Source organism: Rhinopithecus bieti, unplaced genomic scaffold, assembly GCF_001698545.2.
Source record: "Rhinopithecus bieti isolate Rb0 unplaced genomic scaffold, ASM169854v2 scaffold_20150, whole genome shotgun sequence".
NCBI classification, from domain to species: Eukaryota; Metazoa; Chordata; class Mammalia; order Primates; family Cercopithecidae; genus Rhinopithecus; species Rhinopithecus bieti.
In genome coordinates this window covers 4,474,261-4,489,082 of record NW_016810565.1, presented here as the reverse complement: position 1 = coordinate 4,489,082, position 14,822 = coordinate 4,474,261, and the positions used below count along the sequence as shown (strand labels likewise).

The window sequence follows — 14,822 nt, the reverse complement described above, 5'->3', positions numbered from 1 at the left end:
TGCGTGTGTGATTATGTGCTTAGTTCACATCTTCATAGTGCGCCTTTGTGTTTTCCTGGGTATCTAACCATTGTACGTGTGCCCGGGACGTCAGCAATAAGTGTTTCAGTGTTCCTGCGTGCGGACTTGTGCTCTCCGGGGAGGTCTGCGGCCCAGGTTCGATTCCTGCGACTTGTCCTAGGCAGGCCTGTGTGTGCGCGGCCGCATGCTGTCCTGTGGGGGAGAACGTGTGCCAAACGCTCGCGGGGTACCTGTGCCCGTCTAGCCAAGAGTGCACCCGTGTGCGCGAGCGGGCTTCCGGGACGCTGCAGTGGTGGGGGGCGGCCCTGCGAGGGGCGGGGGTCACCGGGACTGGCCGGCGCCGGCCCCGTGTGCGCGGAGCAGGGGGGGGCGGGGGCCGCGGGGGGGGGAGGCGGTACGAAAAGGGCGCGCGCGCGGCGGCCGGCGGCAGCTCCCCGGCAGCGCGCGGTGGAGAGCGCAGCGCGCAGCCCGGTGCAGCCCTGGCTTTCCCCTCGCTGCGCGCCCGCGCCCCCTTCCGCGTCCGCAACCAGAAGCCCAGTGCGGCGCCAGGAGCCGGACCCGCGCCCGCACCGCTCCCGGGACCGCGACCCCGGCCGCCCCGAGATGACCGCGACCGAAGCCCTCCTGCGCGTCCTCTTGCTCCTGCTGGCTTTCGGCCACAGCACCCATGGTGAGCCCCCCGGCGGCCCGGCTCGCGCCCCCTCTGGGGAAGCCTGCGACGCCCCGCCGGCCGCCCGGTGCCCCGCACGCCCCGTCTCGTGCGCCCGAACTCCTCCCGTCCCGCCTAGCCCTAAACCCCGCGCTGTGCCTGTCTCGCCTTCCCCGCCACCCTCGCTTGCCAAGGCCCGACCCTGGGGTCCCAGGGCGCAGGGGATGTGTGAGACCCCCAGCCCCTTCCCGCCCCGCAGAAGTGGCGCCAGAGGGGTGTTGGTGCGCTGAGCAAGGAGGTATGGAAAAATGAGGTGCCGTTGTGGAGTCTTCTATGAAAATACTCTGGGGTGCAACTTTGGGGTGTCCCTGTGTGAGCTTTCGGGAACAGGTCTCGGGGCGGGGGTGGGGGGCGACTTTGCCGTCTTAGCCCCCAATTCCCAGAGAAGCCCAGCCTGAGCCCTTACTGCGTGGCGCGTTTCTCTAGGTGAGGGGCTGCGACACTTCTGTCTGCAGCGGCCATCTGTCTCTGACAGCGAGATAGTTGCCCCCTTCCCGCAGCGCCCCCCCACTCATTGCACCAGTGGTTGTGAGGGGGCTGTCTAGGAAGCTGTGGAGCTGGTTGAGTAAATGCACACAGTAGGTGCCTATTAAAGTGTCAGAATCTCTAAGCAGTGTTGCAACCTCAGCCCGCTAAGCAAAAACCCTGTGTCGTCATCGTTTTCTTAATGCGAAGAGTCTGGGGTAGGGGAAAGGGGGAAGATTTGACCTGGGTGCCCAGCTTCACAGGGATGAACCTTAAAAAGAATCCAGACGCCTTACTGGGGAGCCCACCAGGTGAACCTGTCTGGGCTTTCCCAGAGCTGAACACCTCAAAATCTGCTCCCCTATTCAGCTCAGGTTGCAAAAGTGATGGTCAGGGTCAGGCTGCATGCCCGGGGGTCAACATATTTCCCTCCACTGTCCCCATCCCCACTGTTAGGAGGACTTGAGGTGTCGTATTTGCTTTTGGGGGTCGGGAGAGAAGGTGTTTCTCATGCTCCTAAGAACTAGGGAGTGTACTGTGGTCATTTCATCGCTGCGAACGTGGCAGAGATTTTTCTCCTGCGTGCATTGAGCCCCATCCATGCTCGGATAGGAAGTGCCTACTGTGTGCCAGACTGGTAGGACCCAAGAGGGCTGTTGGTGCCCTCGGGGACAGTGGTGGGCTGTGTGGGAGAAGACAGGCTTTGCCTTGGCTTGGGGCCTGGTGGGGTGATCGTATAACCTTTCTTGTATCTCAGGGGCTGAATGCTTCCCGGCCTGCAACCCCCAAAATGGATTCTGCGAGGATGACAATGTTTGCAGGTAATAGAGTGGCTCCACAGAGGCAGCTTGTGGGGGCCACGCAGAAGCCTGGGGAGTCATGAAGTCAGGCAGAAAAAACAGGGGGCTTGGCCACTGCGCTGCAGCAAACAGCTTTCTGGCCCCTTCAGAAAACTGGTGGGGCAAGCGGGGGAGATGAGGGCAGGGGTGGGGCAGCCATAGCTCCTGTCTGCATTCTCAGAGGTGGGGTGGCAGGTGAGACCTCTGCAGGCCACTGCGGCAAAACACAGCACTCCCCCGGGATCTCGGGGCCCCTCCAGGTCGGCCCCTGAGCTTGGCGTGCATTCTCTGTCAGTTTTCCCATTCAGGTGACTGACGTTTCCTTCCCAGAACCACTGGCTGGCACTGTGCAAAGACCCCCAAGGGTCCTTGGTTCCACAGAAAGTAGCCTGAGCTCCCTCTCTACCCCTGCCCTCTTCATATGTCCCCACCTTTCTCCCCCACCCCTTGCAGGTGCCAGCCTGGCTGGCAGGGTCCCCTGTGTGACCAGTGTGTGACCTCTCCCGGCTGCCTTCACGGACTCTGTGAAGAACCCTGGCAGTGTATTTGCACCGACGGTTGGGACGGGGAACTCTGCGATAGAGGTTGGCACTCGCCTTTGTTCACCTCAGCCCTGCGTCCTTACCTGCCTGCCCTGGCCCCCACCACCTCCTCCCGGTCTCCTGTTGCTGGCGGCCCTCACTTTCTCATTCCTGCACACCTCGTGCTGTGTATTCTAACGATCTGTTATAAATTTCCTGCGGGTACCGAATGCCTCCTCAGAGGTAGGGACTGTATTTTGCTCTCCTCTGCACCATCAGCACCCAGAACCTAGAGAAGATATGGGGTGGGGGCCAGGGAGCTGCCTGTTGAATAAAGAGTCACAAAGTACACACACAGCTGGGCCGGTGGGACCACAGACCCCAGGCTGCCTGTCCAGGTCATGGAAGCCCGGAGATGGACAGGGCTCTGGGGATCTCGGAGCTAAGACTCCCTAGAAAAGCACACGCAAGACCGTAAAGAGGCTGCAAACAAACAAATGGGGTGGGGGGTGGCCAGCACTGCTCAGGGGTTGAGGGGCAGGTGCTGAGTCAGGGCCAGGAGGACAGGGCTAGGGGGCCTGGACTGAGCGGGTCAGGTATAGGGGGAGGCTGGGGTTGGGAAAAGCTGAGAAAGGGTTAAAGTGAAGATGGGTGTTATCTGTTGATTTCATTAATTTATGCAATCTTTGCCTCTGTTACCCCAAGCAATTGAGAGTTGGCTGTCACTGCATTTTCAGGCTGCGAAATGTTCGTCTAAGCCCATTTTCATTTGGCAAAACCTGCCCTAACGTCTGGGCAAACTGAAGTTCACAAAAAACTCCCAGCCGCGTAGCAGCCTGCCCTCAGGGCCTCTGTCCCTCGGTCCCCAACATTAGTAAAGAGGTACAGATAGGGAAATGGAGGATCAGAGAAACACAAGTGTCTGCTAAGTGATATGAAAGAAGTTGGGCGAAAAGCCAGCTACAACCCTTTCCCCCAGCCCCAGAAAGAGAGTTCATTTTTGTCTTCGATTGCAACTAACATCCTCCCTTAAGGAACACTTAAGAGTGTTTTGTTATGGCCCCTGCCCTGTACAGGCAGGGCAGCCGTGGTTCTGAAGCTGAGCTCCCTCACACTCTGAATTGTCTCTGGTCCTTCATTCCTGCCCCCCTTAATATGGTGCAAGGTTTCCCCGTGGCTGACTCATGCTGTGGCCGGCATCTCTGCTGCCCCTCACAGAAGCAGTGGCAGCAGCTCTGAGTTGTTTGGGGATCTGGGGGATTCCAGCAAAGCCACCATTTGAGATCAGGGTTAGGGTTTTAGCCTGGAGCCCATCTTCTTTGGTATCTAAGTGCAGTAGGCTCTTGCTGAAATTTTCCAGACAAATGCCTCCCTTCCCATGGGCCCTTGGTATGTCCCCTCCCCACCAGGTTGACAAAGGCAGCCAGCTTGGGGATGGCCAGAGAGTCTAGGGTCCCAGAGAGGACACAGCCCTCCCTCCCACTGTTTGCCCCTCTTTGAGGCTGCCGTGGCCACAGCTGCTGTCCTGGCAGAGACCCCCAAGCAGCCTTCTCCTCAGAGCAGCTTAATTCACCCCTGCTTTGGGGTTGGAGACTCAGGAGGGCTGATCCAGGATTGGCGTAGCAGGGAGAGCTGCAGGGACAAGCTGAGGGTGGTCGCCAGCTTTTTGGCTTAAATTTAAGATTCTGAGTGACAGGAGAGCCGGTTGCAGAGAATTAGGAGCCTGATGTGGAGTTGCCGCGTGCTGATGCCTCGCCGGTGCCGTCCCGTAAAGATAAATCCTCTTTATGTGTCCTTGCACTAGGCCGGGCTTCGGTGGAACGCCACAGGGTAGTCCATCAACGCGGCGTTCAGGCTTTTCCTCCTTGACTGATTGCAGTCTCCCCTCCACGAGGGTGTGGATCTCTCTGAGAGGGAAAAAAAATACGCACGTGTGTGGCCTCAGCACGGGGGATTTCCTCCCCCCACCCCCACCAGCCTGCCTTAGCTTGCTGTGTCTCTCGCTGGCCCTGGCTTTCTGTTTGGCAGGTGCAGCAGCTCAAATTATAGAAAATCAAAGCTGAAGAGTCCCTCAGAGATTGGCCAAGGAAAGACCCTCTTTTTATAAGTAGGGAAACTGAGGCACAGAATGGGGAAGAGCTGAACTCTGCTGCCACATAGCAGCAGGCTGGATACAGGGCAGGACAGGGGTCCCTTCCTGGCTCCACTGGGGAGCTGGGGTCTCCACCGTCACAGAGCCCCTGGCGCAGGCCCTTGTGTTCAGCTCCTCCCTGGCTTGCTGAACATGAATAATGAAGTGTGCCTGATGGGAGGTGTTAAAAGATGGTGGGAATATTCCAGTGCTCATGGAAACCTGCACTGATAGGAGAGTGCTCAATAGTTCTAATTTTCCTGGCTTTAAAAGATGCAGCCTTTTTACCAGGGACCCTTTGAGTTCGGAGCCTGAGTGCAGAAAGAGACCACAGGGACACGTGTAGTGCTGGGGCTAACAGGTTTCAGGTTTCTTGATTCCTGACTGAGGGGGGTCTTTACATCTCCATCCCCCTCACTACCCCTCTTTGACGGAAAAGTATGAAGAGTTGGTGGTTTTTCTGAGGGTTGGGCTGTATTCGTTCCCCAGCTGGCCAAGACCCCTCCCCCAACAAGAGAGGCTGGAGGTGCGTGCAATCTTGTCTGGTGGAGACAGGCCTTAGGGAATCTCAGCTAGGCATGCTGTTGCAGGGAGGGGCATGATGTCCACAGTGAATGTCACGGACATGTTGCTGGATATGGGGTGACCTGGTGCCAGGCAAAGGGAACAGCTATCCTGGCTTGAGTACCAGTGGCCACGACTTTCTGATCTGTGACCTTAGACAAGGAAACCCCATTCAGCTTCCTGAGCCTCAGCTAACTCACTTCGTGGGATTTTTTGAGGGAGCTCCCTACACCGTCTTACTCCAGACCCCACTTGGTGGCCACAGAGCCATTTTAAAGCCCACCGGGGTCCGCATCACGCTTGTGTATGGAGAGAAAACTAAGTTCTTGTCTTCTCCGTCACCCCGCAGATGTTCGGGCCTGCTCCTCGACCCCCTGTGCTAACAACGGGACCTGCGTGAGCCTGGATGATGGCCTCTATGAATGCTCCTGCGCCCCTGGGTACTCGGGAAAGGACTGCCAGAAAAAGGACGGGCCCTGTGTGATCAATGGGTAAATATCCTTCCCGACGATGTGTGATCTAATAAATGCTGCTTTTCACGCACCCCCTAAAGACCCTTTCAGCCTAACCCTGTTGGACCTGTCATCTGACAAAAGATGAAGTAAGCGCTCATCCTGGCAGCCCGTGGGGGACAGCCCTAGATGGGGGTATTTAGGGGGGAATGTGTCATCGCCGTAATTTTTTCAAATGATCCCGAAGGCGATTTCATATTCCCCTGATGTTCGCAAGTCCTGATGCATGTGACTGACAGTCGATCGGAATGGTGAACTGACACTCGGAGCTGCATAATTTTCTAAAGGCAACATAATGAGAGATTGGAGCTCCACAGGGCTGAGGCTGTTTGAAACCCGCTTGCCGTATCTCAGGGGTGGTTTTGGGGAACTGGTGGGCTCTGCAGTTGGATTTTCTGGGATGTCTGTGGAGGGAGTTGCCAGGCTGAGAGGTGAAGCGATTGGGTTTCTGCCAGCACAAGAGGAGGTGGGCCAGCTGTCAGCTGTCCTCAGTGGGGAGGGAGGCTTTGGGACTCCTGGACAGTGGATGTAACGGAATGGCCACTGTCTTCACTTGGACCTCTCTGAGCAATGCCTCCCAGAGGCTCAGCCGCTGTCCACCCATTATCTCTGTGGCGGCCCTGAGCCATCCCTCCTCCCCATCGGATGGGGCTTAGCCTGAAGCCAAGGGAGATCTTGACAGAGGCAGAGTCCGAATATAAGAATCCAAACTTGAACCCAGTCCTGGGCCTGTAGTTGGGGGACAGGGGTGTCCCTTTCCTCTGAAGAAACAGAAACTAACATGCAAATAAGCTTATCTTGACCCGACATTGCGGGGTGGCAGAGACCCCGGTAGTCTGTAACAGCTGTAAGCGGACATTAACGAGGCTTCCGAAGATCAGTCTTCAGACGGGGTCAGAGTGGGGGCCGGTGACAACTGAGCTCAATTTCTGCTTATTAGCAAGAAGGATAAAAAGATAATGAGAGCTTTAAAATATTTTGTTTTTCTCGATAATGGACTTAAACCAGTGTGTCAAAATAGAGCCTGAGGTCCTTGAAATTCCTTCAGAGCCCGGCTCCCATGGAGCCCGCACCCTGAAGCAGCAATGCTGATTTCTTGTGTTTATTGCCCCTTCTTCCCCGGAGTTTTGGCATTTATCAGATGACAAAGGGCTCGCTCGTTTAAAAACACTTACATTAAATGCTCCTTGCGCTCTGCTTTGAGCAAACAGCTTTGGTTTGCAAGCTGCACTTGGGTGAATGGACCACTATTAAACAGCCTGGCACAGACACCGGCTCGTGCCAGCATAGACAGACCTCGTATTGCTTTCTCTTTGAGAGTCCCCGAGCGCTTCCTGCACAATAGCCTGTGGATCCACTCTGCTAATGATGATGATAATAATAATAATGAGGGTTGGCGGCAACAGTGGCCATAGGCAGGAAGGACGACAGTGGGTCCCGGGATAGGGTGAGGGGTGCCCCTTGCTTGGTTCTTCTGCCCCAGCAGCCCAGGGATGGAGCTAAGGGAAGGGGGCTTGCTTCAGTCCTGGGCTGTCACTGACTTTTCCTCTCCTAGCCTCAGTTTTCCCAGCTGGCTAGTGACTAACCAACAGTCCTCTGGTTGGAGAGGTGCAGTAAGAGGTGGGAGAGGACGTGAGCGTCCTGGCATGGGAGGTCAGGTGCGTCTCAGGTTAGCATCGAGATGGGGGTGAGGTGGGCACCCACCCACCCCCAGAGCTGCTGGTGAGCCTCTTGCAGACGGGGTCATGACCCTGGGCACCTCTCTGTGCCTCCCTGGCTGGCGTTCCCTCCTTCCCTCCCTCATTCACCTGATGTGTTTTGAGCATCTGCCCCTTAATTAGGCCAGAGACCTTCTGCCCTGAGCCCTGTGCCCTGCAGCGCTGTCGTAGCCCAGCCCCCAAGGCCCTTTACTGTGTCCCTGTTGTGTTGCAGCTCCCCCTGCCAGCACGGAGGCACCTGCGTGGATGATGAGGGCCGGGCCTCCCATGCCTCCTGCCTGTGCCCCCCTGGCTTCTCAGGCAATTTCTGCGAGATCGTGGCCAACAGCTGCACCCCCAACCCATGCGAGAACGATGGCGTCTGCACTGACATCGGGGGCGACTTCCGCTGCCGGTGCCCGGCCGGCTTCATCGACAAGACCTGCAGCCGCCCGGTGACCAACTGCGCCAGTGGCCCGTGCCAGAATGGGGGCACCTGCCTGCAGCACACCCAGGTGAGCTACGAGTGTCTGTGCAAGCCCGAGTTCACAGGTCTCACCTGTGTCAAGAAGCGCGCGCTGAGCCCCCAGCAGGTCACCCATCTGCCCAGCGGCTACGGGCTGACCTACCGCCTGACCCCTGGGGTGCACGAGCTGCCGGTACAGCAGCCCGAGCACCGCGTCCTGAAGGTGTCCATGAAAGAGCTCAACAAGAATACCCCTCTCCTCACCGAGGGCCAGGCCATCTGCTTCACCATCCTGGGCGTGCTCACCAGCCTGGTGGTGCTGGGCACCGTGGGCATCGTCTTCCTCAACAAGTGCGAGACCTGGGTGTCCAACCTGCGCTACAACCGCATGCTGCGAAAGAAGAAGAACCTACTGCTTCAGTACAACAGCGGGGAAGACCTGGCCGTTAACATCATCTTCCCCGAGAAGATCGACATGACCACCTTCAGCAAGGAGGCCGGCGGCGAGGAGATCTAAGCAGCCCTCCCACAGCCCCCCTAGATTCTTGGAGTTCCGCAGAGCTCGCTGTATGCGGTCTGTCTTGATCTTTGTGCTGGAGTTCGCTCTCTCTTGTGTCAAATGTGGTGAACGCTACGCTTACGTATGTTGTCTTTGTGTTGCTGTGTGACAAGCGCAATGCTAAAACAATCCTCTTTCTCTCTCTTAATGCATGATACAGAATAATAATAAGAATTTCATCTTTAAACAAGTAAGAGAAATAAGTATGTTATTCTAAACTCTAAACTTAATGAAATATCAAAAAAGACCAAAAAAAAACAAGGCAACAGAACCAGGGCTCAGTGCCGACGCCCCTTCCCTGGGGGCCTCGGCCACGGGGTCCTCGTGAAACCGTTACGAGTGCTGTACATGACCACCCACTGTGAAAAGGGCTACGATTACTTTCGTTCGTTAATTCTCACACACCACATCCGACTCGCACTCACATCCAGCTCAACATCGCTACCTTTAGATCTTTCCGATTGATTTCAGATTTAGCGGAGTGCAGCGGCTGTGTGTCAGGCAGAGAGAGCCCCAGGTTGGCTGCTGGGGGGCTGGGTCCCTGTCCCAGCCCTGCCACTAACTCGCTGTGTGATCCTTGGCGAGTCCCTATCCCAATCCTGGGCCCACTTTCTCGCCCCTCTCGAGGGAGGGGTTTGAACACCGACCATCACAGTCCTCTCTGGCTCTAAAACTCTGAATTAGGAACGAGGGGGTATGAACCAAAACACTTCCTGACCCCACAAATTAGGATCTGATGAAGACTGAGTCTCATCCTGGGATCCGAAAGGTTTTGGCCTATCCTGGATGAACACTTGATGTGGAAATTTCTCCTAACTGCGTTTCTCAAAGTGGGGAGCCTCCTGGCCCACTTCCCATTTGGGAAAAAATAGCCCCTTTGAGTCATAATGTGCCATCTGGAGTTGCCACTTAGGCAGCCAGCCCTCTCCTTGCCCACCCAGATCCCCAACGCCATGCCTGCCCCTACCCTATCCCTTGAGACTTGAATGCACTTTGAGCCGCAAGTGCCCCTGGCAGAATCTGAGCAGCAACACAGCCCTCACCAAGGTTTTCACAGGGATTAGTGGAAATTGTCACTTGTGGGGCGCTTACTAGTTCTGTGGCAAATGTGGTCCAAGACCTGGCCCACACAGTCACGGGTTTACATTTGTGTTGCTGAGTTAATAATTCTCAGATCTCAAAAGACCTAGCCAGCTTCTGAATTTTGAATTTGACTTTTTTTTAACAAAGAGCATCTATTTTTTTTGCAAAAATAGAATGAAATGGGACAGAGCTCTGTTTAGCTTTTCAGCTTTTGAGGTTGGGCAGCTAAACAGCCCTTGGGTACCAGATAGGAATATTTTGCTTCTTAGATTATGTGGATAAGAATCTATACTCTTAGCTTTATTGAGCATTGCCTGCCGTGTTTACCTTGCTCCAGGTGTTTATTTCTAAGTCATCATCACCTTCGTCATCTACAGTCACCCACATCAGTCACCCGCACACAACTCACAGTCACCCACCCATTGGTCACCTGCGCCATCGTCATGACACAATATCGACCTCATCACCTCATCATCCTCCAACCACCACCCAAGGCCCCTCATCCTGACTCAAAGCCCGACCAGCATCTGCCCAAACTCCCAACACCCCACCCCTCCCCCCCCCCCAAGCCATTGGTCTCTTCACACCCGGTCCTTTGTCATCCTGATTCCAAGCCCCTCCCTACCCTCACCACCTACCTTATCTGCACTCTGCAGAGTCCCTCCTACCCGACTCTGTCCCCACCAGGCCCCTCCCTACCTTCAGCCCTGAGTCTCCAGCCCCTCCCAGCCTCACCCCAAAACCCAGTAACCTCCTGACCACTGTCATCACTGCCAAGCCCCTTCCCCTTCCCCTCCAGCTCCCGTCCCCACCACCCCTCCTGTCTCCCCCTTCCCCTCCTGTTGCCACCCCTCCTTTCCTATCACCCCCACCCTTCCCTCCCCGATCCACCTCATCATTCCCCCTCTGTCCCCACTCTTCCCTCCGATCCCCACCCTTCCCATTCCATGCCCCAGCCCTTTCTATCACCCCCACCCTTCCCCTCCCTTCCCTCACCCCAAACCCCTGGGTCCTCCACCCCAATCTCTGACAACCGCCCCAAGTCCGTCTTCCTCTCCCACAAAGTCATTCAAGTCACCATCTCATCTCATTTTGAGTTTGTTTTAAGAAATAAAAAATTTTAAAAGACAAAAAAAAAGAATTGTTGGCATGTGTCAGGCGGGCGTCTGGTACCCCGCCTGGCCTCTCTCAGCGTGAGACCTGGACTGAGTCTGCTAACGATTCTGTTCCTCAGTTTCCCCAAATATAAAATTCTAAGATTGGTGAGACGATCAAATTCTCTATGTTTTCTATCTTGATGCTGTAGAGAACAGCCATGTTCCCCTAATAACAAGAAAAAGACGTCCACGGTCGAGGTATCCTTGATCAACTCCCCATGCATTCATTTGCTCACCGTCCACAACTCATCTGATCAGGAAGCATTTCCAGGCACCTGCGGAGCACTAGGCAGTGTGCGGGAGCTGCGGGGCAGGCAGGACGAGGGGGCAGTCTGGAGGGGGGCGGACACACAGCTGTCCCCAGGGAGCCTAGCGCGGTGCTGGTCACATGCCGTGGGAGTGGAGGGTCCTGAGCAGACGCCTCCCTTGGAGAAGGGCCACCATCTCACCTTCCCACGCAACAAATTATCTATTACCAGCACACGATGAGGCCGCCCCTCCCAAATTCCACAGTGCCCACCACTCGCACCACCGCCCCGTGCCACAGGAGCAGCATCAGCAGCCTCGCCACGGTCTTCACGTCATGCAGAAATGGTCATTCCATGTTCTATGGCCACCAGGTTCTGCTGAGAGTGTTGGGATCCTTGACTGCCCGGCCACACCTTGTGTGTGTCTGGTGTAGTATGTAGTTTACGAAACGAACGGAAAAGCTCAAAGACAGCGACCCAAGACATAATCACTAATTCGGTCCCAAATTAGGACAGGAGGAGGAGGAGTGTCAATTTTGTCACCAAAATGTTAAAAAAAATGTCCTGGGCGCTCTTTTTAGCTTTCCCGTTTACTACCGGTCCAGACATGCAAAAAAACCTTGTTTATTGAAAAATAAACAACAAGGGCTAGTCTTGTGTCTGTGTCGTTGATTTCGCGTGTGCCGGGCTACGCTGGTGCCCTCCCATAGAGGCCTCAGGCTCCGGGCAGGGCGGGCAGGGCGGGCAGGGGTTCATGCTTTCCAGGGCTCTGCTTTGGCCTAACACCCAGCCCCTCTCATGTGGCCAGGAGGCCGCAGGGCTAAGGGGTGAGCCCGCCCAGGCCTGTGCACGCCCCTTCTAGACCACACTCTTGGAACCTGGGAGTTTCCGGTTCAGAGGGTCCTGAGATGACCTCCAAGGCCCACATGGGCCTTGTGCCTGTCTGTTTCCTGAGGTGACTCTTTGTGGGTGGCCTGGATGGAGCTGGGTCATGAAGGTGACAGGTGCAGGGAGGGGGGTCCATGTGGGAGCATGAGAGTGACCATACTCAGGGCCAGTTCCCCCCCATGCACCAAGGTCCAGCGCAGAACTCAGAGGGGAGTCCAAGTGCCCCACGCTGGTGTGGGGCCTTCCGGGGCTTAGTGAAGGGGCAGTCGCCCAGGAGAGGGGCTAGGACATAGTCTATGTGCTACTTAGTGAGGGGGTCTTGCAGCCTTTCAGAACTTCCCATGGCAGGTGGACGGGCTTCCCTGGCTCCTCAGACAGGTCATGTACATCCCTCCCAGCGGGAGTGCGCTCAGCTCAGGATTCCAGTCCCAGAATGCCAGAGCCAGAGCGGCCAGCTGAACCCAGGACAGAGGAGCCCAGGTCTCATTCCTTGACCCTAGTGGCCTGGGAGGCAGCCCAGGGTTTGGGTCCCCTCTCCACTTCCCCAGGGCCCACCCTTCCTCTCTCAGACTCTCCCTGGCCAGGCTGCTGCCACCCCCTCCAGCTCTCCAACCCTAGGTCCTGGGCTCCCCTGACACCCGCCTCCCTCCTTGGCCACCATGCCAAGGCCATGGTCCTGCCTCCTCCCCATTTCCTTCTGCCCTCTGCCCTCACAGCTGGGGCTCAGACCCACTCCGCCCCTCAGTGTCCCTCTGGTCTCCCCACCCAAGGTCCTCTCTGGCTCTAAAGCCCTGAATTAGGAATCAGGAGGTATGACCCAAAACACTTCCTGGCCCCCAAAATTAGGACTGATGAAGACCAAGTCTCATCCCGGGATCCGAAAGGTTCGGCCCCTCCTGGATGAACACTGGACATTGAAATTCATCCTAACTGCATTTCTCAAAGTGGGGGGCTTCCTGGCCCACCTCCTGTTTCAGAAAAATCAGCCTGTTTGAGTCATAATGTGCCATCTGGAGTTGCCACTTAGGCAGCCCGCCCCGTATCCCTCGATCTCACCCACCTACCCTCACCCACCCAGGGCCCCGACTCCACACCTGCCTCCCACCCTCAATGCGGCAGAGCCCACAAGACGGACAGGCAGGGGATAAACGCCAGACATGGATGCTGTCCTGAAACCTCTAGGGAAATAACATGACCACACTGAAGATTCCCGAGTTAATAAATGCAGAAACATTGATGAAAGGGATGAGTTTTCCAGGAAAATATTAATCCTCCAAATTCCTCAATGCAGCCAGCAGGAAGAGAGTGATCCCCTGGGGGAAGACCCCATGGCAGGCAAGGCCAACCTGGTTTGGAGGCCACATTTGACCCTTCGAGGGAAGGGGGAAGGGTCAGGCTAGAGGAACTGTTCCACAGCAGACAAAAAGAAAAGAGGAAGGCCTTCCAATTTCATTTCCAGAGCTAGGAGAACCTCCAGGCTGAAACCTGACAAAGGTCACAAAACTTGAAGTCACTGTCCTCACCCCTGAATAGAGAAACAAAGTTTCCAGTGAAATGACAACACAGCAAGGCAGCTGCCCTTTTTTTGTGTATTCGTTTGTGGGTTTTTTTTTTTGGTTTTGTTTTGTTTTGTTTTGTTTTGAGACAGAGTCTCACTTTGTCATCCAGGCTGGAGTGCAGTGGGGCGATATCGGCTCAATGCAACCTCCACCTCCTGGGTTCAAGAGAATCTTGTGCCTCAGCTGGGCACCACCATGCCCAGCTAATTTTTGTATTTCCAATAGAGATGGGGTTTCACCATGTTGCCCAAACTGGTCTCGAACTCCTGACCTCAGGTGATCTGCCTGCCTCAGCCTCCCAAAGTGCTGAACCACCGTACCCTGCCTGCAGCCAGGTATTTTTTTTTTTTTTTAATGTGTGATCATGTGTAGCATTTTCTAGGAAAGCAAGTTTAATTTAACATTAGGAAATGCAGTAGTTGTGTTGAGCCTGGAGTGGTCGTAGAAGGAGGGGACAGTGATGGTCACCTAGAGTCCCTACTATACAACCCTGGAGCCAGGCTTGGATTTGAGAGAAGAAACCCTGATTACAGGCCCAGTGGCCAAGAAGAGCCCAGGGGTGGGGATGGTCCAGAGGCAGAGGGTGAGCTTGGGGTTTAAGGGATTACTGCTGTGAGGGGCCTTTGCACAGTGCCCTGGGCTAGTGAGCAGCAGCAGAAAAATCCCCAGTGAACTCCACATAGAGGAAGAGGCCCCATGCAGCACCTGGAGCAGGTGCATGGAAGCTTCCTGAAGGAGAGCTGAGAAGGAGGGAGTGGGGAGTGGCTGTGGAGACTGGGGATAAGACAGAGAGGGGGGCTCTATGGGAGCCTATGGGACCCATTGGGGCTCTATGGGGCTCTATGGGACCCATTCAGACCCCTGACACAGGCTAACAGCTGGGCAGCTTAAGGCAGGAGCTCAACTAACTGGGCCCCTGGGCCTGGGGGTGCCTGTCAATCCACACTGCAGGTGATAGGCTTTGGGTCTTAGGCCCTGTGGCTTGCTTTCTTCAGTGACTCTCTCCCACAGCTGAGGAAGAAGAAAACATTGGCTCTCCACGTCACCCAGCCAAGACCCTCATTCAGTGAATCCCACATATCCTGTTCACAGGAAGGAGAGGGCCCAGTCCCGACTCACAGCTGGGGAGGAGACATGAAGATCCCAGCTCACTCAGACTGGCTGGTGGCTCAGCTGCACCCAGAAGTGCATCTGGCTGTGGTCACTGGGGCGCCGTGGCCATGACAAAGATGCGAACACAGGAGTTGACCAAATTTCAACTCAAACACAGGTCACAGGAAAAAATACATGATACCAATGCAATAGGTGCCAGAGGGAATCTGATAAAATCCAAACAAATCCCAGCAGACTAGGAAAAAAGTACATATCTCCTTAATGGTCAGAAAGAGCATCTGTCTTTTTTT

At 55.6% G+C, this 14,822-nt stretch overlaps 1 protein-coding gene across 3 annotated transcripts; it reads left to right on the top strand.

Moving 5' to 3' along the window:
• The first annotated feature begins 416 nt into the window (after window positions 1-416).
• On the top strand, window positions 417-8,674 carry DLK1 (delta like non-canonical Notch ligand 1). Of its 3 annotated transcripts, none has more exons than XM_017892315.1 (6): window positions 417-691; window positions 1,953-2,016; window positions 2,488-2,618; window positions 5,600-5,741; window positions 7,695-7,974; window positions 8,200-8,674. In XM_017892315.1, the coding sequence occupies exons 1-6, from the start codon at window positions 625-627 to the stop codon at window positions 8,440-8,442; spliced, it is 927 nt and encodes a 308-aa protein (XP_017747804.1). In that variant the 5' UTR covers window positions 417-624; the 3' UTR covers window positions 8,443-8,674. The 3 variants fall into 3 exon arrangements, with proteins under 3 accessions (XP_017747804.1, XP_017747803.1, XP_017747802.1); XM_017892314.1 differs by having other exon boundaries at window positions 8,194-8,674; XM_017892313.1 differs by having other exon boundaries at window positions 7,695-8,674.
• The last annotated feature ends 6,148 nt before the right edge of the window (window positions 8,675-14,822 follow it).